This window comes from Lontra canadensis, unplaced genomic scaffold (genome assembly GCF_010015895.1).
Source record: "Lontra canadensis isolate GAN:19392208 unplaced genomic scaffold, GSC_riverotter_1.0 scaffold132, whole genome shotgun sequence".
Lineage (NCBI taxonomy): Eukaryota > Metazoa > Chordata > Mammalia > Carnivora > Mustelidae > Lontra > Lontra canadensis.
In genome coordinates this window covers 1,810,251-1,833,117 of record NW_022631126.1, presented here as the reverse complement: position 1 = coordinate 1,833,117, position 22,867 = coordinate 1,810,251, and the positions used below count along the sequence as shown (strand labels likewise).

General features: G+C 52.6%; 2 protein-coding genes across 16 annotated transcripts; one reads left to right on the top strand and one right to left on the bottom strand.

Moving 5' to 3' along the window:
- The first annotated feature begins 844 nt into the window (after positions 1–844).
- On the top strand, positions 845–4,343 carry TUFM (Tu translation elongation factor, mitochondrial). The gene is made up of 10 exons (XM_032842746.1): positions 845–958; positions 1,062–1,256; positions 1,679–1,845; positions 2,069–2,173; positions 2,262–2,426; positions 2,570–2,702; positions 2,787–2,891; positions 3,008–3,159; positions 3,259–3,378; positions 3,979–4,343. The coding sequence occupies exons 1-10, from the start codon at positions 916–918 to the stop codon at positions 4,150–4,152; spliced, it is 1,359 nt and encodes a 452-aa protein (XP_032698637.1). The 5' UTR covers positions 845–915; the 3' UTR covers positions 4,153–4,343.
- A 2,064-nt stretch (positions 4,344–6,407) lies between these two features.
- On the bottom strand, positions 6,408–18,801 carry ATXN2L (ataxin 2 like). Of its 15 annotated transcripts, XM_032842727.1 has the most exons (24): positions 18,306–18,800; positions 16,546–16,582; positions 16,303–16,359; positions 16,146–16,217; positions 15,651–15,801; positions 14,706–14,830; positions 13,689–13,780; positions 13,078–13,278; positions 12,057–12,232; positions 11,769–11,882; positions 10,896–11,108; positions 10,735–10,806; positions 10,239–10,309; positions 9,761–10,056; positions 9,611–9,680; positions 8,986–9,132; positions 8,795–8,867; positions 8,513–8,700; positions 8,121–8,250; positions 7,913–8,034; positions 7,533–7,745; positions 7,201–7,390; positions 6,838–6,874; positions 6,480–6,593 (listed from the first exon to the last, which is right to left on the bottom strand). In XM_032842727.1, exons 1-23 carry the CDS (start codon positions 18,602–18,604, stop codon positions 6,843–6,845), a joined length of 3,141 nt encoding a protein of 1,046 aa, XP_032698618.1. In that variant the 5' UTR covers positions 18,605–18,800; the 3' UTR covers positions 6,480–6,593; positions 6,838–6,842. The 15 variants fall into 15 exon arrangements, 14 of the variants coding, with proteins under 14 accessions (XP_032698609.1, XP_032698614.1, XP_032698612.1 ...); XM_032842718.1 differs by lacking the exon at positions 6,838–6,874 and having other exon boundaries at positions 6,408–6,570; positions 7,147–7,390; XM_032842723.1 differs by lacking the exon at positions 6,838–6,874 and having other exon boundaries at positions 6,408–6,570.
- Positions 18,802–22,867: the final 4,066 nt, after the last annotated feature.

The following is a 22,867-nucleotide window of genomic DNA, read 5'->3' as shown; positions in this document are numbered from 1 at the left end:
ATCTGTGTAACTGGGTGGGTGGGTGGGGTGCCGAGCAAGGGAATTAGTGCTTAGTCCGCCGGAAGAGAGGCTCCAGGGGGTGGACGGCAAAGCTGTCTTGTCCCCGCAGGCTGTGAGCCAGGAGGGTCGGTATTTCGGGGTCACGGAATGTGGGACCTGGAGGCCCCTGGCCTCCATTCCTGCCTCTTATCCAGCTCATGTCCTCCCAGAGCCAGACGTCAGAATCTCCCCCATAAGGTATATACTACTGTTCCCATTTTCCAGACAAGGAAACAAAGACTCCGCGGAGAGATGGGTCACACTGGCGCCCCACTCGCGAGGGGCTCCCAAGCCCGTCTCTCTCAGCCTGGCCGTAGGATCTCGTCATACCACCAGCGGCTGCTCAACGGCCGCCAGATCTCTCGCCAGACCCGCGCAGAGGGTCGGACTCCACGGAAGCTCCCCCGCAGGCCGCGCCGTGGCCGCAGCCTCGGCCTCCCGGAGGCCAACACCCTCACTCGGGACCCGGCTTAGCCCTACTGGCCTCCCATGCCAAGCGCAACCACCACTCGCCGCCCTGGGAACTACAACGCCCATGAGCCTGCGGGGCGCTGCTGCGCGACGGGACGCTCCACGTCGCTCCCCCGCGCCGCCGGAGACAGCAGCTTTGCCCCCGTCAGTCCGCGAAGCCCGAGCGCGCGCTGGAAACCGTCTCCCTCCCTCCCCGCCCCGCGAGACGCCAGCCCCTTCCGTCGTCATCTTCGGTTCCACGCCCGGAAGTCGTAAGATGGCCATAGAAACTGGAGGCTAGAGGGACCCAGACTTGCCCTCCAGACCGTCACTTCCGCCGGAAATGACCTCCAGTCGCCCGTGCCCTTTTCTTTTCGCACGCGCGGGCGCCCGGGACCGGGTACTCGGGGCGCGAGTACGACCACAATGGCGGCCACCACCCTGCTGCGCGCGACGCCCCTCTTGAGCGGTGAGAGGGCGGGGAAGGCAGTGGCGGCGCGGGGCCACGTGGGTGTCGTCGCGAGCGGCCGGGCTCGGACCGGCGCCCTGATTCCAGGCCTCTGCCCCGGCAGGTCTCGGAACCGGCCCGACCCCACTGCTGCAGGGCCTTTTGCGGCCTCTGAGGGCCCCGGTGCTGCCCATCTTGTGCCGTGGGCTGGCCGTGGAGGCCAAGAAGACCTATGTGCGAGACAAGCCGCATGTGAACGTGGGCACCATAGGCCATGTGGACCACGGCAAGACCACACTGACCGCGGCCATCACGAAGAGTAAGCGGGGATGGCTCGGGGGCGTCCGGAAGCGCCCGCTCTGCTGGCGGGACCTGGAGCCCGGGACGTGCTGCTGGAGGTGTTGTGGCCCCCGGCGGTGGGTTGGAAGATGCAGGAAACACATTCCCCCGGACGTGAAAGACTTTGTGATGCATGAGCTGGGGAGCCCGAATGGCCTCTTTCTAGCCTTGGCCAGTGTCCTATAAGCAGAGGCTTTATCCTAGAGAAGTCGCAGGGCTGGACCTTGAGGTCCTTTAATATTTCCTTCTGACCCGACTTACACCCGCTGCAGGAACCGAGGGAGGGGGTCATGGACGCAGTGTTCTCCCAGACCGTGGTTTGCGTAGTAGGTGGGAGGGGCCGGGGTGTGGCCTGCCTACCTCTGGAACTTCACCTGAAAGGTTTATTCTCCTTCCCCTTAGTTTTAGCAGAGGGAGGTGGGGCCAAATTTAAGAAATATGAGGAGATTGACAATGCCCCTGAAGAGCGAGCCCGTGGAATCACGATTAATGCAGCTCACGTGGAGTATAGCACTGCAGCCCGCCACTATGCCCACACAGACTGCCCAGGTCATGCAGATTATGTTAAGGTGAGAAAATTGCTGGGTACAGGGCCAGGGAAATGTTGAACTTGTGGAGAAGTTAGGATATTCAGGGTGCATGCGTTGAGGTTATGGATTTCTGGGCTTGACCACTCCAAGTGGGTGGTAAGGAGATGGCCGAGAAAGATGGGCCTCAGCTGCTGTGCTTGGCTAGATGGATGTGGAGCTGAGGAGCTCCTTAAACTAGGCTGTTTTCTGTCCTTCTCCCTAGAATATGATCACAGGCACCGCCCCCCTCGATGGCTGCATCCTGGTGGTGGCGGCCAATGATGGCCCTATGCCCCAGACCCGAGAGCATCTATTACTGGCCAAACAGGTACTCAGAGCCCAGGGAGAGGTGGAAAGAGGAAGAGTGGGGAGTTGGTCCATTGAGGACACCACTTCTTCCTCCTTGCCATCCACAGATTGGAGTAGAGCATGTTGTGGTGTACGTGAACAAGGCAGATGCTGTCCAGGACTCTGAGATGGTGGAGCTGGTTGAGCTGGAGATCCGGGAACTGCTCACTGAGTTTGGCTACAAAGGGGAGGAGACCCCGGTCATCGTAGGCTCTGCCCTCTGTGCCCTTGAGGTGAAGGCAGGGTCACGCAGGGGCTGTTACTGGCAGAGGATGGGGCTGGATGGGCATCCAGAGTTATGCTCCAAGCCTGGGGAGTGTCTTTTAGTAAGAGGAGCAGAATGAAAATTTCAGAGTCCTGTCACCTCCCCCCATAGCAACGTGACCCTGAGCTAGGCGTGAAGTCTGTGCAGAAGCTGCTGGATGCCGTGGACACTTATATCCCAGTACCCACCCGAGACCTGGAGAAGCCTTTCCTGCTGCCTGTAGAGTCCATTTACTCAATTCCTGGTGAGGACCGTGTTCACTTGCACCCCTCTCTAGCTATATAGCCTGACCCCGTGTCCCTCATGTCCTTCTTGTCCTTTTTTCCAGGCCGGGGCACGGTGGTGACAGGTACACTAGAGCGTGGCATTTTGAAGAAGGGAGATGAGTGTGAGTTCCTGGGACATAGCAAGAACATTCGGTCTGTGGTGACAGGTATAGAAAAGACGCTTTGGGACCCAGGGGCTGGCTTCAGGATTTCCCTTTGCAGATCCTTTGCGCCTTCCTTCTGCCCTACACCCTCCTCCCTTGTCTCTCCTCCTTTCTCCTAGGCATTGAGATGTTCCACAAGAGTCTGGAGAGGGCAGAGGCGGGCGACAACCTTGGAGCCCTGGTCCGAGGCTTGAAGCGAGAGGACTTAAGGCGTGGCCTGGTCATGGCCAAGCCCGGGTCCATCCAGCCCCACCAGAAGGTGGAGGCACAGGTGAGGGCTCCAGGTGATAGGCGGCGCTGAGCCAGACTGTTGGGTGCAGAGGCAGCATTCCCAGGCAGGCACAGTTTCACCCTTGTTGCTCTCTTCCAGGTTTATATCCTCAGCAAGGAGGAGGGTGGCCGCCACAAGCCTTTTGTGTCCCACTTCATGCCTGTCATGTTCTCCCTGACTTGGGACATGGCCTGTCGTGTCATCTTGCCACCAGGGAAGGTATGGTGGGTACAGGGAACGTGAAGGAGTGGAAGAGACCCTCTTTGTATCAGCTCTCCCTCACACCTAATTACAAAGATGTGACAACGCGGGTGACTTTTCATTGACGAGCAGATGAAGCTAGTGACGGAAAGGTCTGGCTGGGTGGGTTTGGGGGAGTGAGTCTCCACCTAGTATTCCCTGGGCTGAAGTAGGTAAAAAACTTCACCCATGTTAGTGTTTACCCACAGAAAGATCTCCCAGAAAAGGATTCTCCCAGTTGAGAGTTGCGTCGAACACGATGGCTCAGGGAAGTTTTGTGACTAAGAAAACTGCATGACCCGTGGGTTCCCTGACTTTGTTTTCAAGAGTGAGCATTAGGAATGCCAGTCACAAGTTCTTTCCTGACTTCATATAGACTGTTTGCATCTGTCTGGCAGCTGGGATCTCCAGAAAGCATCTCCCTGTTGCATTTCCCATAACTTAAAAAAAAATTTTTTTTTAATTCAAATTCAGTTTAGTTAACATTCATTCCCTAACTTTGAACCTTGGTAGGCAGCAAACAGTTGGAAAGAAGGTGCCCTGAGGGCCGTGTATGAACCCTCTCTTTGTCCCCGCCAGGAGCTTGCCATGCCCGGGGAGGACCTGAAGGTCAGCCTTATCTTGCGGCAGCCCATGATCTTAGAAAAAGGCCAGCGTTTCACCCTGCGAGATGGCAACCGGACCATTGGCACTGGCCTTGTCACTGAGACGCCAGCTATGACCGAGGAAGACAAGAACCTGAAGTGGAGTTGAGTCTGGACTCTACTCAGACCCTGCTATTGAAGGCTGCACTGGCCGGCGTTGTCGCCTGCTACTGCTGCTGCCCCCTCCCCAGGGCACGGGCTGCAGCCCAGCCGAGCTCTAGACTGACCGTTCCCCTGGCCAGAAGGGGCCCCGGGTCCTGCCGGGTGAGGTAGGTCAATAAACTGTTCTGTGAATAGTGACGGATGTTGTGTCTTGTGTCCTTTGTCTAAGCTGGAGAGGATGGGGGTAGAAACATGGAGCATAGGACACCTCCCTGTTTCTCTGTGATACCGTTTGGAAAAGCTCCTGTCTTAAAGCAGTCAGAACTGCTATGACAACTTGAGGAAAGCTGGTCTAGTGAAGTCGGTGTGGCTGCCTCACGAAACACTGGTTGGACCATTGGCTGTCCTAGGGGAGAAACTGGGGACTTCTCCCTCAGAGCAAGCATGGGTTCCGCTGCGATGCCAAACCCACCTCCTGTCCTCAGTGGTTTGGAAGCCTGTTAATGCCCACCTCCCCTTGTCTTAGGCTCTAGGATACTGGGAACTGTGTCTCACCTCTAGAACCAACAGCCAACACTTTTTGAGGACCCTGGTTTTAATAAGTCAGTCTCTGGGCTCCATGGTGATTCCAAACACGAGAGTGAGAAGTTACAAACTGAAGTATGCATTTTGAACACATACTGAAATTTAAAATTAAGGACTGTATCAAATGTGTAGGGAGTAAAATGCTGAGTAGGTGTTTTAAAAACTCGAACTTGACTGGCCAGGACGCTGACCCCAAACAAAAAAGGTGAACTTTTAGCAGGGATTAACAAGCACCCCTTTCAACTTCACTTCCTAATAAATGAGCACAGTCAGCACTGACCAGAGAGCTGTTCTGAGTCAGTCAAATCTGTGGCTTCACAGCAGAGGCAGAAAAGTGGGCTCAAGAAAGGGACAAAAGAGCTTCACAAATAAGAACTGTCCAGCAATAGGGCAGGTTTGCTTTACTCTCCTTAGCGTCTGAAGGGAGGCCAGGTTTTGAGAGATTCCTAAGACCCTCTCCTGAGCCTCAGGACCAGGTCTCAGGAGACCGGTCTCCACCTGCACCTGACCCATCCAGAGCCCAGCTGGCTTCCCCGCTGCTGCTTTCTCCATCACTGCCCCCCGGATCCAACTGCCATCCTCTAGGAGAACTCCATAACCCTGCACGCCTCTTCTCGATTACCAGTGCATAAGCTGCCCCCACCACCCCAGCCTACCCACCCATTACCAGGTCTTAAACCCTCACCCCTTGGATCTCTTCCCAAGTCTGTGTAACCTTCACTTTTCCTGCCCTATGTCTACCCATTTTCTTTGGCTTTAGTCCCAGCTGAAACATCCCCACCTAGCCACGAGTATCAGCCCCATCCCCTCGATGCCCTAAGGGGGAAATGACCTTGACTTAGGACATGCAGTAAAAACTGCAACCGGTTTCCTTGGAAATAACCAAACACTTCTGTAATGTGTCGTTTCTACATCCCACACCTGGCACTTCTGTGCCATTTAGCGTCTGGTTTAGCTCTTGCTCCCCTAAACCAGGCTCAGCCCAAAGGTCTCCCCTCTGCCAGTAGCTTAGTCTGCAGCGCCCACCTGCACACAACACCTCAGCTGTGCTCTGTGCAGGCCTTTGTTTCCAGGGACCAAAACCACTAAGGAGTTTCTTGGTGCAGGGAGGTAGAAGAAATTCATGAAGTACTTATACTAGCAATAAAAACCTGAAACTGCACCTGAAGACGAGACCAGCAGCAAGGTGAGATCGAAGTTCCCGGGAAGCTGGGGGCGTGTGGCAGTGACAGGGCACAAGCACCCTCAGGCTGACCGCTGGGCTTCCCTGCTGTTGGGAGCCACCCCAGGCCTCCTAACACCTGACAGCTACCATCTTACTCGGTTCTCCAGAGGAAGCCAGAGTCAGGTTAAGTTAGTTTAAAATTTTATTTTTTTAACTTTTTTTTTTTTATATTTTTATGTAATAAAAAGTAAAAGTCCTTGTCCAACCATCCTTGTGGGGCATCTGTCTGTCTCTCACGCAGGTCACTCAAGTTAATGGGGAAGAAAGAAACAGGGGGCCCAAGTCTGAGGTTATAAATAATAGAAAATAAAAGATCTTCCATCTCCAGCGGGGGATAGATGAGAGGATGGGAGGGCAAGATGGGGTGGGGATGGGCAGGGGCAGAGCAGGAACCCCCCACCCCCGCTGGACCCTGGCCCTGCCCACTCTGAGGCCCGTCCCCTTCAAGGTGCTTGGCAGGAATTCCCCAGCTCCCCCGGGGGAAAGGGGGGATTGGGGGGCTGGGACTGGTCCGAGCTGCTGGGGGAAGAGACATAGATCACTCTTCCCTCCACTCATGGAGGTCTCAGGTCGCGGCCAGGACAATCTTCAGTTCCCCGGGGGGTGGAAGGGGAGCTGCTGGGAGGGATGAGATTGAACTGGTTGGAGGGGAAAGAGAAGAGAGCAGGAGCATTAGAACCCAAGCAGCTGTCCCTTCATCCAATGCCGTCCAGTGTGGGGTGCGGGGGAGTGTTTGGGTAGGAGCGGCCTCTTCAAGGTGTCTCATGGGGCTGTCAGAAGCACAGATCAATCTCTGTTTCCCAGTGAGCCAGAGCCCTTACTCGTGTGCCCAGCTCAGCCCCCCACACCCCAGCCTGGCCCTGTCTGCTGCGCTGACCTTACCTCGGCTAAGTCAGGAGACAGTCGGGGTCACTGAGAGCTGGGGAGGCAGTGGGGAGGGGGGCTGCTGGATCACAACTGAGCGAGGACGGAGGGAAGCAAAGGACAGAGCCAGGAGCAAGCCCCTGGCGGCGGCGACTGTGGCTTCTGCCCACCCTACATACTTCACAGACAGGTGCAGGTCGGCGGGCGCCCTGTGGGACAGCCCTGCCTCCAAGACCCCTCACTCCCCTCCCAGAACCCGTGCATCCTGCCCCACCTGCAGCCCATCAGCTCTTCCATGCCAAATTCCCCCAGCTAACGAGAACTCACGAATCCTGTCATCGGCTCCTCCTGGAAATCCAGGCGCCTGGCCAGGCTGCTCACCTTGGGGGTGTCCGATGTAGGGGTAGGGTGAGGGTGTGGAAGCTGAGAGTGCAGGCACCCCACTCTGGGGCACCGCGCCTTGGGGGGGGCCCCCATGGCTCTGGGGTGGGTGCAGCAGCATCACCTGGGGCGGGTGGGGAGCCCCAGGGTGAGGGGGCGGGGCTGCTGTGATTCCAGTTTGGACATGGGCCTGCAAAGAACAAAAGACAACCATGAGCACCCCAGAAGCTAGATGTGGGCTCGGAGAATCCTGGTGTTAAGAGCACTCAGGAAGGAGCACCAAGGATTCAGAAACAGGACAGCCCCAGGAAGCAGGTCCCTTGGGTTCTTACCTGGGTAACATGGGCCATGTTGGTGAAGCCGTGGGGCAGCTGCTGGTGGGCATGGATGGCATACACAGCGGCTGGCTGGGGGAAGCTGCTCTGAGGGGACTGGGCAGAAGGTCCCGGTGGCAGAGAAGGCGGCGTGCCTGTCAGGGCCCCTGGGTGGTACAGATTCTGCTGTGGCTGTCCACTGCCCAGGTGTGGGGCCTGCCCCGCCTGGTGCTGTCAGGGGGAGGGGAAGGGTGAGTGCCACCCCAGTCCTCAGGTACCAGGCCTACCACCCACTGACCCCTGATCCTCTTCCACTGGGGAATGACCCCTCCAACTCTATCCCCCTCTTCCAGCCACCCGCTCCTGCCCCAACCGCTCAGATCTCCCATGGCAGGCACCTGGACGGGACTGGGGGCCGCATGCTGGGACTGCGGCTGGCTCCCAGTAGGCGTGGTGGCCGGCTGCGGCTGGTGGGCATGGAGCTGCGTGGCATGGTGTGGATAGGACTGGTGAACAGTGGCTACAGCAGGAAAGAGGGACAATCAGTGCTAAGCACACCAGACGGGGCTAAGGAGCAAGGTCCAAGGAGAAGGACACAGAACTCACCATAGAGGGCCTGGGGGGTGGGCTGCTCTGCAGAAGGGTACTGAGGGGTGGAGGACGACACGATGGCCTGGGGATGGCTCCCCGACGTCAGCATGCGTGGGTTGCTCTGAAGCATGGGGGCAAACACCGGCTGGAGGGGCAAGGAGAGAGGTGGTCGGACATCTGCTGCCTGAGAACCCGTGCATAGCACCGCTCTGTCCCGTCACAACCACCTGGTCTCCCGTTCACGACGACCCCAGCCAGGAGATGCTATGTGATCTATACTTCAGAGGATAGCGGTGCCTTGCTATGGGTCCTACCAGAGCCAGGACAGAAGCCTGAGTCTGGGTGATGAACACAGTGACCCTCCGCTCTGTCCTCCCGCCCCCAACACCATCCTCCGCCTCAGGTACCTGTGAGGGGTAGTGGGCCATGGGCTGCATCATGGCGGGCTGGCCTGGGAACTGCTGCGGGGTGTAAGGGATGTAGGAAGAGTACGGCGTGGCAGCCACCAGAGGTGGGCCGGCCGCGGCAGCGGCCTGCATCATCGGAGGGGCTGAGGCTGGCTGGTGCTGGTCCGAGCGCTGCGGGGGCAGGGAGCCTGGCGTGGAAGGGGAGAAAGGACCGAGCTCAAGCTCCATCTGCCAGGACGCAGCCACGCAGCTCTGCTGACCAGCCCTGCCGACTCTGCTCACCTTTTGCTCCCCGGTATTTGCCCTGCTGTCCAGGCACAGAATTGGATACAGGGTACGGATACATCTGAGGGGCCTAGGGATGAGAACACAGACGAAGCTGAACAGCTAGCTCACAAAGAACGACAGGCCTGACCTGGTCCTCAGCCGCTCGGCCCAGCCTCAGCCTGGAGCTGCTCAGCCCCTCCTCTCACCTGAACAGCCGGTCCCATGTGGATCTGAGGTATGTAGGAAATGTACTGGGGGCTGTAGAGCCCACTCTGGCCTGCTGTCAGCACCGGGATGGAGGGAGTAGAATGAGTCCGGGGCCCCGGAGAAGTGGGGGTACTGGTGGATTTATTCTGTAAGAGACAAGGCAGGGACACGCAAGTTTGGTTTCTGTACGCCTCTCCTGTGCCTCTGAGAGCAACACAGCGGAGTGCTGCCTGCCAGACACATTCTACCCGGCATCTTGGTTAAGCCTTCCATTGGAGCCCCTGGGACAGGTACTCACAAATTTTAGGTAAGAAAACCAAGACAGAAAAGTTAAATGGCTTGACCGTGACCAGCAAACTTTTTTTAAGTACAGGAGTTCAAGCCAAATCAGGGGCCTGAATGAATCCCATGCTCACAACTACCCCAACATACGTTCCCCAAGCTGAATGCTAAACCTCAGGGAGAAACAGGTAACACTTACCAGACACATCATGACCCCTCACCCCCACGTGACACCTGTTCTCCCCAGAGCGGGCCAACAGCCAGAGCGCCTCCCCTGTGCTGTCACCCCACTTCCAAGCCTCCCTCGGGGAAACCAATCCTCATCTGCCCATCCCGTCTCACCACAGACAGCAGAGGCTTTGTGGGATTGAACTCCTTGGCATTGGGGTTCAGTGTTGACTTCTTCACTTGTCTGGAGAGAAAAAGAAAGTCAGTCCTTGTGGCTTGCTCCTCTCCCCACCTGACACCCACCCAGCTCCCCACCCCACTCACTCAGCGACAGGGCCCTCATCCTTGTCGTCTCCCTTGACGAGGCCCACCGGGGGGCTGCCAGTTTGGCTTGGGCAAGGTGGCGGGGGCTGCTCTGGGCCCTCCGTGCCTCCTGCCAGCGGCAGTGCTGGCTTGTCCTCCTTATCTGATACGGACTCTGTCTTCGAGGAGACTGGGGACCCTACTGGCTCTGAAGTCAACAGACCATCAACCTCCTTCTCTTTTCCTTTGGCCTCCTCCTTTAAGATCCGGGGAGGAAAAGGCTCCAGGCTGGTCTCAGGGGAGCTACTGGACTGCAGCTGGAAGGAGAGCGGCACACATACAGTCCCCAAACAGTCCGGACCCCAGGCTTGGCCTCCCTTCTTGCATCCGTGCTCGCTCATCTCTTCAAACCCACCTGGTCCCAGTCCTGCGCTGCTTCTCTAAGCTCCCTCACCCCTCTTCATCCTAACACCCTAGCTCACTCCCACACTCCCCTCACCTTAAACTGGGCCCCAAATTTCCTCAGTTCTTCCAGTTGAAAGCGTTTCTGTTCATTCTGAAGGCCAGGAACTATAAGAAACAGGGAAAAAAGGAGGAAACACACTTTTCTTAAAGGTGGCTACAATGCCAGTACCCCAAATGACAAAGGGGGAGAAAAAAAGCTCTTAAGAATCCTATAGAACTAAAATTACACAACTAACAAGGCACTGTTTCTGAACCCCCACAATTCTTATTACTAATTAAAGTGCTCCCCTCATCAAAAGGACATCACACCTCAGAAAAACAAAAACAAAAGAAAGGGGATGCCTGGGTGGTTCAGTCAGGTAACCATCTGCTTTCCGCTCAGGTCATGATTTCGGGGTCCTGGGATCGAGTGCCCATTGGGCTCCCTGCTTAGCTAGCAGGGAACCTCCTTCTCTCTTTTCCCCTGCTGTTCCCCATTTGTCTGTCAAATAAATAAAATCTTAAATAAAACAACCCCAACCAATTCTCACCTTTCCCAGCTATCCGGGACAGCTCCTGGGACTCCAGAGTTCTCCCAGGTTCCTTGGCTGGAAGTTCTTTTACTGAGCAAGAAGAGACATATGCCTGAAGGTCCTTCTGTCCAGAACCACACTTCATATTGTCCACAAGCCCTCAACTACCTGGCTCTTACCATCTGTGGGGGCCAATGAGATCTTTGGAGAAGCAGGGGAAATGGAGCCTACTCCAGGATCCACAACCGATGATGTCACAGGGATGGAAGCTGAAGAGGTCGGTACTGCCGAGCCCATGGGGGCATCAGGACAGGAAGCTGAGATTGGGGCAGGAGCAGCCGACTTGGGAGAGCGCGGGGGGTACATCCGGCCCACTGGAAGAAAAGGAAAAACTGTACGATGGTTACTGCTGCTCGGTAAGAGGCATAGGGAACCCACCAGAAAGACCGAGGAAAGTTTATCCCCTTTCTTATATGCAAGGTCACAAACCTACATGCCCAAAAGAGCAAGACAGATAACATGAGCGGGTAAGATACATTCACGGGCAGCATAAAAGACTGGAATGTTTACAGAGGCACTCACAACACAGTCCAGCAAACTAGTGTTATGCTGCAAGACACATTTGGTGTTTGCAGAACTTTCTCTATTTCCAAAGAAACTGGGAATTTTCTATGCCTCCTGTTTCAAAATGTTGACAACTAAAAAGTTGCTCTTTTTTTTTTTTTTTTTTTTTTTTGAAGTAAGCTCTGCGCCCAATGTGGGGCTTGAACTCATGACCCTAAGATCTAGAGTCACCTGCTCCATGACTGAGCCCACCAGGCACCCTGATTACTAATCAACAAAAGACATGAGCCAGCCAAACACAACTCATGGACAGCTGCGCTGGCCTTGCTACACTGAGGGAAACAAATTCTTCCCTAAAAAGCATAAACCCAACCTCCCCCCAAACATCTTTTATTTTAAAACTGTCTCCCATCCCAGCATTCCAACAACTGACATTTACAGCTCCCCACGAATTTCTATTTCTTCATATAACACTGCCGGAATTTTACCTGCAGGAGGAGGTGCAACAGAAGCTTCTCCAGAAGGCCTACTGCTGGCTGAAGATAGAGTCTTGGCACCACCTCTCAGGGGCCGCTGTGCCTTAGGGGACATGCGGGAAGGGCCTAATTTTTTTTTTTTTTTAGATGGGAAAAAAGAGGCAGAGTATCTGCTATTATCTGCTATTACATTATCACCAACGCATCACCCTTCCAGACCACCCATCCTTTCCATTATCCTTCCTGCTTCCTTCCTATCCTCTTCCCTACTCCCCAACAAAAGCCCACTTCAGAACTCACCTCCATTGATACCACGTGTCTCAGAACCCGGGCCGGGGCTGCTACTGTCAAGGTGGTGAGGGCCACGAGGTGGCAAAGAGCTAAGGCCAGGCCGGCCACCCCGGGAACTACTGCATCGAACTCCTCCCCGGGGACCTTCCCGAACTCGCTGGGGTAGAGGGATGTACTTTCCCTCCCTAGGGGGAGAGTTCAAGTAAGGTCAATTAGTCATAAAACCCACACATTTTGGAAAAATGAAGCCTTTCCTTCTAAAGTGCATGTACATGCACACATAGGCACGCACACGCAAGGGCACACACACACACACACACACACGCTCCAGCTCTCTGCACTATCCCCACATTAAGATCTATTCTGGTTAATGTTCTGTAGTTAGAGGCTTATGACCTTTTGTGTCAACCCTGACCTGACCAACCTGGTCAGTTTTACAATTCTACCACTCCTGACCTATGAGAGGAGGAGTATCACGTTGTAGTTCAAGGTATAGCTTTTACGTGTCACTAAATAGTGACTAAATAGTGGGTATGCTTTTTGGGTGTTTTAAAAAAGATTTTATTTATTTGACAGAGATCACAAGTAGGCAGAGAGACAGGCAGAGAGAGAGGGGGAAGCAGGCTTCCCACCAAGCAGAGAGCCCGATACGGGGCTCGATCCCAGGACCCTGGGATCATGACCTGAGCGGAAGGCAGAGGCTTTATTAACCCACTGAGCCACCCAGGGGCCCCTAATTTTGTTTTTATAAAGGGAGAAATGAAGGCATACTTATGGATGAATATACAGAAGGAAAAAAGACTATCAAAACTCAAAAAAATTTTTTTCTACCAAAAGCTTTAGCTTTGTTACCTTGGACAAACTACTTATCTGCTCTAAGTCTCAGTTCCTAAATCTGAAAATTGGGAATAACTCTGTGCCAACCTACATTTACATGGCCGTGAAGGTTAAACAGGAGTGTACAAGGCTCTTGGCCCAAGCCCTGGCCTGTACAGAGCCCCAGACAGAGCAGGCCGCCCCCAGCAATCACCTAGATGCCAAGCTGGGGCTCTCCCGTCCTGAACCCTGCCGCTGGACTGCGCTGTGCTTCTCTTCCTCTGTCCGCCCATCATCGTTCTCCATGGCGATCCGCAGGCGGTACTGGGGGCTCGATTCAATCTCCCGAGCCAACTGGGCTGCACGCAGCTCCCGCTGACGAAACTCTTCTGAGTTGTCCTTCTCCAAGGGCACCCTGAGAGGACCACCACAGACCACCACCCCAGTGCCAGGGGACAAGAAAAAGGAGAAACATCTTTGAGTCCCCTCAGCAGCGCAGGTATGCAAATGTTTAGCCTCTGCAACAACTCAGTGTGCATTTAACGGGCGATCTACGAGGTCTCATGTCAAGCAACAAGGCCAATCTCTGAACCAGGGTACTTACACTCATATGTAAGTATGTTTTAAGTTCTAGAGGAAAAGAATGGGTGAATGGACGAGAAAGCAGCTAATTCTACCCACGAGATGGCCTAGTATTTTGAGAGGACAATGACAAAGGCAGACCAGAAGTGGGGAGGGGGCAACCTGGACACCCAGAAAAGCATGAACACATGCCACGACCCCATGCCTCAAATTACACCATCTGGGAAGTACCAAGAGACTCACGTGTAAGAAGAAAGACTGCTGTCATAGGTGGTCTTCACACCATAGTTCTCCTCGTTGAACTTGAACATTTCATTGGGGTCCCATCCATTGGACTAAGGAGGGAGGAAGGAGAATGTTTTAAAACGCAGTAAGGAAAGCAGCAATGACCCGTCATTCTCCTCCACAAGGTTGAAAAACACACAAATCTGACCAAACCCAGAGTGGAAAAAGAACAAGGGTGGCAGAAATATAAACTAGTACTTCCAATTGTAGTACAGACTGGCAACCACTAGTAAAACCAAAGTCTTAAGACCTAATGAGTCCATTTCCAGGTTTATGTCCTAGAACATTTTGGTATATATTATATATTATATAAATATATTACTATATATTATATATTATAGATATATTATACTATGGGGACATAGTCTAAAGTTCAGTAAGGCACTATTTTTAATAGCAAAATAATGGTAACAAATACCTATCAATAAGGAAAAGGATAAATACGTTTTGCTGTTATTTATACACCCACATATATATATATAAGTAGAACTAGACAAAACAGGTGAAAGCAATGACTGGATCTACATACCAATATTAAAAAAAAAAATCAAAAACAAGAATCAGGGAAGGTAAATTCTTTTTTGGGGGGAAAGTAAATTCTTGTGCAAGTTAAATATACCACAATAATGCATTAACTCATGAGAAATCTTAAATGTTTCAAAGTCCTTGTTTTGGGAAGGACATGGGTCTACTACACAGTCCACAATCTTGTCTGTGTTTTGTTAAATCGAAGGGGAAAAAAATCTTGAAGCAAATGTTAACAGCTGTCAATTGCAGATGGTGGGAGAACAGGTAGTTTTGTTTTGTTCTTTTCTACAGCTTTTCATTTGGAATCTGACAGCCATCAACAGGCCATAGTAAAAAATCCTTTTCCCCGCTCCCCAGAAGCAACTCTTGGTTCCAAGAATGACATCACAGTCAACAACCTGCACTCGGGCAGCAGCATGCCCGGCTCTCAGAGAAGGGGGGCCGTACCATGTCAGACTCCAGGTCATAGTCATCGCTGTTGCTGTCGCCCCCTTCCCAGCGCTGAAGCACCTTCTCTTTGTGTTCCCCATTTACCTTCGAGTTCATGGCAATGGCTGAATCAGTGAATTTATCTGTGGGGGTGGAGTCGAAGATCAGGAGTCAGGGGATTATTCTACAACCTCTTCCAACACCCCCACCCCCAGTAAGTAGTTGGGAAACAAAGGAAAATGTGCATCAGGGTTGGGGGAGAGATTGGGTGTGGGTGGTACAGCACAAGAAGCCTCATCTTAACAGTGCAAGAGGACCAGGGTGCCTGGGTGGCTCAGTTGGTTAAGTGACTGCTTTCAGCTCAGATCATGATCCCAGAGTCCTGGGATCAAGTCCCAGGCTTCGGCAGGGAGCCCAAGGCCTTGGGCTCCCTGCTCCATGGGGAGTTTGCTTCTCCCTGACCTCCTCCCCCTCTCATGCTCTCTCTCACGTAAATAAATAAAATCTTAAAAAAAAAAAAAAAAAAGTTCAAGAGGACTATGGAGTTGAAAGCAAAGCAACGGAAACCTGAAGGACCACAACACAGGCAGGAATTCATCCCACTGTATCTTAGACATCAAGACATATTCTCAAGAAGAAAAACCTAGGGGCGTGGGTGGCTCAGTCGGTAAAGTGTCTGCCTTCAGCTCAGGTCATGTTATCAGGTTCCTGGTACTGAGTCCCAAATTGGGCTCCCTGCTCAGCAGGGAGCCTGGTTCTCCCTCTACCCCTCCCCTTGCTCATATGATCTAATGCTCTCGTTCTCTCAAATAAAAAAAAAAAAAAAAAAAAAAAAAAGGAAAGAAAAACATAGCCCTCCTCCTCAGAAAAAAAAGATGGTAAAGGGGGAAGAAAAAAATTCAAGTCATTATATAACTGCTCTCTGCCCTCTAGTCTGACATAAAGACCCAATACAATCAATACCTTTAGTAGCATAATTGAAGTCAACATTTCGGAAGTGGACAAGCATAACATCGCTTGGCTTAAACACCATGGTGTCCACAATGTCTTCCCGACGAGGGCCACCTGCTGGCTCAGATGCTTTCCGGTGTACAGCATCTACTGCTAATTCAAACTATAAAAGTCCCATTTCCAAACAGTAAAGGGTCAGTATCAAGAAATGTGATGGTAAAAATAGGACTATTTTTCTTTTACCCTTTCTAACCACATCCCAACGCCACAATGTCACACAGTCTTCTCAGTATCAGCCCAGGACTAAGTATTTTAATGTTCAAGTATTCAGCCTTCCAATTCCAACCCACATTTCTTATTGCTTCTAGCACTATTCTGAGACAGGCCTAGAGAAATGAGTAACACAATGTTGTCCAACACCATTCAACGCACATCTCCAATTAGCCTATTTCATTCTCCTCCTCCTTTCACGAAATTCCAAAAATCAGCTAATTTGAGTACACTAACCTTTGAGCTCAGAGTCTTGAAGATACCTTCATAGGTGGTACCATTCTTCACCTTTACATCACAGGTGGAGCCCTGAAAGAGTGGTGAAAAAGAAGAGTCTCCAGCAAACTGGTGCATTACATTCCTCAAACAAACTAGGAGTTAGATACCCACTTACCACAACAGCTGTAAGAAAATGCAGCATTCTGGAATTGTTGTAGACACCCTCGAACACCTACCAACAACACAGAATTAAACAGCCAGTTAACAGATCACCCTCCTTCTGAATACCCACACTCCACTCACCCACTCTGCATGAGCTGGGTCCTTACTCTTCCAAGCTCAACTGACTATTTGTGCACATGATCCGTCCTATGCCCACATGTACCTCTGTGCTTTGAGGGTGGGGAGTGGCACTCACCGGTGACTGTGGGGGTCCCTTTCCTGTGCTCTGTCCCCTATGAGAAAGAAAACAAGAAACTAGTTAAACACATTTTTTAAAAGATTTTATTTATTTATTTATTTGACAGACAGAAATCACAAGTAGGCAGAGAGGCAGGCAGAGGGGGCAGGCTTGCCGCCCAAGCAGAGAGTTCGATGTAGGGCTCGATCCCAGGACCCTGGGACTATGACCTGAGCCGAAGGCAGAAGCTTTAACCCAATGAGCCACCCAGGCACCCCAGTTAAACACATTCTATCCCTCTTAAACACAGTTCATTTCAAAGAACTTGGTATTCTAGAACCACATACGCTGTGAAGATGGCTGATTTAGACTACAAACCAATTATCGACAAGATTTCCAAACTCTCACCTTACAGAAGAAGAGAGGTATAGACCGTAAAAGCCAATCAACACATTTCCACCAAACGCTACTAAAACAGACGTCAATCAACAATGGTTGTCAATTCGACACAACCTTCTCACTTTCTCCAAGGGGCCAGGGCCCCATGCTTCCAAGAAAGCAACGCTACAGTAGTTGTTAGCCAACAAACCACCCTAGACATAAAGGCGAAAGCTCAGGGAACGCAGATTCGGAACCACGTAGCTCAGGCACATTACCTCTCAAACAGAAAAGACAATCATTTTCACCAGCCTTACGCCCCAAACTCTGGGAGGAGGGTACTCCCTTTACAACCTACCCTCTCGACCTTTTTTAATCATTCAATGCTACCCACTACAGGAGGGGTCACCGATCGCCCGGTACCCAGCTCCTCGCTGGCTGATGTAACCGTCGGCAGAGGAGGGCGATGAGGGGGCCGTTGGCGGGGCTGGGGGACAGCGCAGCCGCAAAAGCCATCCACCGGGAGGCCTCGCCCGGTCTGCGCCTGCGCAGTAAAGCCCACGGGCCTCCAAATCCCCCCTCCCGCGACCAGAACCCACTGCGCCTGCGTGTACCGCCACTCTCAATTCCATTAAGCCACACACAGAAGAAACCGAGCAGGGTGTCCACCACTCATCCACAAACACCAGGCGAGCCCCTCCACGCACATTCCCAAACCCTGCCCTATAGGTTACCCGCGGCTCACGAATGCCCGGGTCATAAGACAGAGCATCCGCGCGCACGTACGGGAAGAGCGCGCGCGCTGGAGGTTCCCTGCCCGCAGTCCTCCCAGTTGTCCCTCCTTCCGTCCCCCCCGCCCACCCCGCTCCCCTGCTACTGGCCAGACCGGGAAGGAGGAGGTAGCAACCCGCTCCCAAGTCCCTCCCTCCCCATTGGCCAAACTGTGGGCCGCGCGCCCCCCTCCATTGGCTACGGCCGGGGACCCCTTCCCGCAGCTGACTCCCCATTGGCTGAAGCCGGGGACCGCGAGACCCTTCGTGGTAATGGAGCCGGGGACCCCGATCCTCTTCGCCCCCCCAACTCCTCGTTCTGACGGCCCTGGCGGGATGCGCCCCGCCTGCCCTTAAGGCCGGAGCCCCAAGGCCCAACTAGGCTCTGAGAGCTGAGCACGGCCCCCAAATGTCCCGGTGGCAGCCCAGGGACCCTCTCCCTCTGACCTGTTAGGACCTGAGGGGACCCAGCCCCAGCCTCACGGGAGTTCCCCACTCCTCCCGGCGCCCCGCAAAGGTGGCCGGGTTAGGTTCCCGCCTCGCGCGGTGTCCTCAGGTCCCGGCCGCAGGGCCGGAGCCGAGCCGCCCCGCAGCCTCGGCTCCAGCGCCCGGAAACCCACCCCTCCTCACCTGGCGCTGCCGATAGCCGTTGCCCCCGGCCTCTCCTGATGCTGTTGCTGCGGCGGGGGCTGCGGCGCCAAGATGCCCTCGGCTCCCCGGCGGAGCCCACTCCCGGCGGCGGCTGCAGGCCCCAGGCAGGGAGAAGCAGCCGCGGGAGGCCCTGCGGGAGCCGAGGTGGAGACCAGGGGCCCCGGGAGGCCGCCGTTGGGAGGGCTAGTGCCCCCGGGAGGCCGGCGGGCCACGGCCTGTTGCGTGGGGGGCGGCTGCTGGGGCTGGGAGGTCTGTTGTGGCGGCTGAGGCTTCAACATGATGGCAGCGTCCGGAAGGGGAATTAGGGGGAAGGGAGGGAGAGAGGAGGCCGGGGCTAGGCCCCCGCTGGAGAGCGCGGGAAGCGAGGGGGCTTGGGAAGCCGGGGACCCGCCGTTGGCGGGCGGGGGTAGCCCCGCGATGTCGGGGGTGGATAGAGAAGACCGCGGCGCGAGGAAGCGCCGCGAGGCGGAAGGGGAGGGGGTCTCGCGGGCCGGAGGAAAGCGAGAGGGCGCGAGCCGGCCTGGCGCGCGTGCGCGTCGCCGGGGAAAGGGGAGGAGGAGCGCGCGGGCGGGAGCTCCCGAAGGGGGAGGGGCAGGGAGGAGGGAGCGGCGGCGCGAGATGTCCGCGCGCACCGGGGCGGTTGGCTCCGGGCAGAAGAGGAGAGAATAAAAAGAGGCGAATCTCGCGCCCCTAGCCCTTGGAGGGGAGAAGGAGCACCGCGGGCGCTCACGCGCGCCGAAGATTTAGGGTCTCTAGGTCTCAAACAGCCCTAGAGGTTGGCTGCCGCTTCACAATGAGCGTGTGGAGCGCTGGGGGAGGAGCCGAAGTAGCCGTGAGGAAGGAAGAACCGGCCGCCCCGCCCTCACCGGTGGCGTAGCGTCGGGATACCTCCGCAGTTGTGTGAGATGTCACGACGTAGCGTGCAGTTCTTCCGCCATTTAGGGGCCCGTGGGCGGAGTCTAAGTGCAAAGAAATCCCGGGTCTAAACACGCGACTGCCCGTCTTAGTCGTATGGTAGGTTTCAGGAGAAGCTCCTGTTGACCTTGTCTGCTTCAAATAAAAGACTGATGGACATTAAAGTTACCGGTTTGAAACTCAGCATGTTGCAGATAAATCTATGCTAAATCCGAAATCATTGTAAGCTTCAATGGTTTAATACCTAATTGGTTTCTCCATGCCCTAGAATGAACCCTTAAACTATAGTAACAAAGAAACTGAAGGCCAAAGTACCTAAGGTCTAATTGAAAATTCTTCATTCAACTCTGCAATGAAGCCAGCCTTCATTTATTCAAAATTAGTTGGGCATTAGCACGTTAAGCTAGATGCAATGGACACAACCGTAATTCAACCTCTTCCTGCCCTCCCCAAGTTCCAGCTAGTGGTAGACTCAGACGATTAGATGAGATCTATTAGGTCACCACAGGGCACCATGAGAGCGGATAGGAGAGACACTGAATCCAGCGCTGGGTGATGAATTTCTAGGCGGGGGATGTGACAAATCAGGAAAACGTCAGCGTGCCAGAAGTATAAAAGTGGTTGGAAAAAATGAGACTGGAGAGGTAAGGAACCTGGGACTCGATTTTAAAGAGACTTGGACATTGTCCTCAAAGTACTGGGGAGCCTTTCAAAGAAAACAAAGAGGTCAGATTTGCATTTTTAGAGATTACTCTGCAGTGAGAAGAAGGGAGTAGAGGAGCGATGAGTCTGTGTTCTTAATCACAGTGAAACTTCCAATATCTCAATCTCCCTTGGCTCCAGGCATTAGCATTGGAACCCTTCCCAAACCTCTACCACAAACCCGTACATACATAGCTAAAAGTTGGTCTTACTTTATAGGAAGTATTCCTTCAATCCTATCTCACTCCAGGCTTCTATGCTCCTTTTAGGCTTGGCCTGAAAATTTACCCCACCTCATTCTAAGAGCTCATTTAATTCTTTCTTCTTGCTTCTGTCAGCTCCCTGTGGGTTGGGATCTCACTGTTACTGTTCCAGCAGTACCTAGCACGATGCGGGTAGTAAATTAAATCCTTGTGACAGGGGTGCCTGGGTGGCTCAGTGGTTTGGGCCTCTGCCTTAGGGTCAGGTCATGGTCTCAGGGTCTTGGGATCAAGCCCCGCATTGGGCTTTCTGCTCGGCAGGGTCCCTGCTCCCCCTATCCCCCACCTGCTTTTCTGCCTAGTTGTGATCACTCTCTGTGTCAAATAAATAATCTAAAATTTAAAAATAAAAAATAAATCGTTGTGAAGAGAATGGGTTTGAGTGGTGTCTTAAAGACCATGTCTCCTGGATGCTTAAGTCACACAATTCAGCGTTCTCCTGGGACTCCCGCCACCTGAGTGCCCTGCCACCTCATTCTGGGTGCTGCTTTCTCCCCCACTCACATTCTGCTCCGACCCTCAAATTCTAAGTTTTAGCCTCATGAAACTCCCACTTCCACGACACACTTTGCTCATTTTCAACTCTCTTTTACAGGTGCTATTTCTTCACTTACCTTCTCATTCTTCAAGGTCAGGGGTCAGTCCTTTTGAACATCCTGTTACTGACTGGCTCCTCCAGGCTCCCAGAACATTGGAATGGTTTTCCTCATACAAAGTCTGCGGTTGTAAAGGGCAGGGATTATATTTACCCATTTTCCTGTCCTTCATGTCTAGCTCAGTGGCTGGCATGCCGTCACTCAAATTGTTTGGCAAATGAATAGAATGTTGTCTTATATGCAATTCAGAAATGATATATACCACTGTGATTTGATATGGACTGATTTCCAGGATATATTATTAAGTGAAGAAAGCAAAGTTTATAGTCTAAACTATGCTACCTCTTGTTCAAGGAAGAAGGGAAAATAAGAAAACAAACGTATCTGCAAATTTTGGCAAAGAAAAACACAACAGTGAGTGCCTGGGTGGCTCAGTTGTTTCAAGTGTCTGCCTTTGGCTCAGGTTGTGATCCCAGGGTCCTGAGATGGAGCCCTGCATCAGACTCCTTGCTGATGGGAAACCTGCTTCTTCTCCTTTTACCCCTCTTCCTCCCACCCCCACCGCTCCTGCTCTCTCTCTCTCTAATAAATAAGTAAATAAAAATCTTTTTTAAAAAAGGAAAGAAAAACATAAGAAGTGAAAACTCTCACTAATAAAATTCATTACCTATGAGGGTTAGGGGTAAATGAAGTTTCCTTAGTTGTTGTTCTTGTTGTTCACATTCTTGTGGAAGTAAACAATGGAATACAGACATAAATAAATGAACCCAACTCGATTTTAGATGAATAAACTAACCCCCTGGAAGGGGGAAAAATAGAACCAATTCAAGTCACTTTTGGGTACACTCTATTCTAAAGAAAAGAAGAACTGCAAGGGCACCTGGGTGGCTCAGTGGGTTGAGGCCTCTGCCTTCAGCTCAGGTCATGATCTCAGGGTCCTGGAATCAAGCCCTGCATCGGGCTCTCTGCTCAGCAGGGAGCCCGCTTCGCTTCCTCTCTCTGTGCCTGCCTCTCTGCCTGCTTGTGATCTCTGTCTGTCCAATGAATACATAAAATCTTAAAAAAAAAAAAAAAAGAAGAAGAACTGCAAATCTTGAGTTCTTAGTAAGTTTGCAATAGTGGTAGTGGTGTGGCAATTCTGAAATTATTCTGAGTCTGTGGGGATTGAATGTGTGAGTAAACATACAGATGTTGCTGGGAAGCAGGGAAGAACAAATATGGAATGAAAGAAGTGAGCAAGAACTTTGTGGGGCTGGACTGGAACAGGACATATCAGTGTTATGGGAAAGTTATGGGGGCCGGAAGATGATAGATTGATTGATCTACACATACCTAGCTCTCAGATCTTGGTTTCTAAATATTCCACAGAAAATCCCATGGTCCAGGGTCCCTTGAAGGCTGCTTCCTGATTCCAGCTTGGGCAGGAGCAAGGAAGCTACCAGGAGAATTTGGAATATTTTGTTGTGCCAGAAAATAAGTGCTAAAAAAAAGTATTAGGGCATTAAAGAGACATGGGAGCCAGCTTAGAGAGGCCAACTCTGACATAATTGTGTATCACAATATGGAAGTATAATAATAGATTATAATCCATTGAACAAAAGAAGAATCCATGCATCCAAACTCTTAATAGGTATAAATATGCACGCACACACACATAAAGAGTAGAAACATACAGGAGAAATAACAGGATTGTATTCTTCAAAACTGCTCCAGGGCACGAAGGATGAAAGGTTGAGGAACTGCTCTAGGTTGAAGAAGGCTAAAGTCACTAACAATAAATGAACTTGATCCTGGCCTAGATCCAGAAATGAACTGCTATAAAAGACATTGATGGGGGGGTGTGCCTGAGCATCCGACTCCCGGTTTCAGCTCAGGTCATGATTTCATGAGCTCCCACGTGGAGCTCCATGCTCAGTGAGAAGTCGGCTTCCCCTCCCCCCCGCCCCTCCCCCCATGCCTGCACTCTGTCTAAAATAGATAAACAAATCTTAAAAAAAAAAAAAGACATTATGGGGGAAATTGACGAATTTGTAATATAGACTATAAAACATTCATGATAATTTCCTGA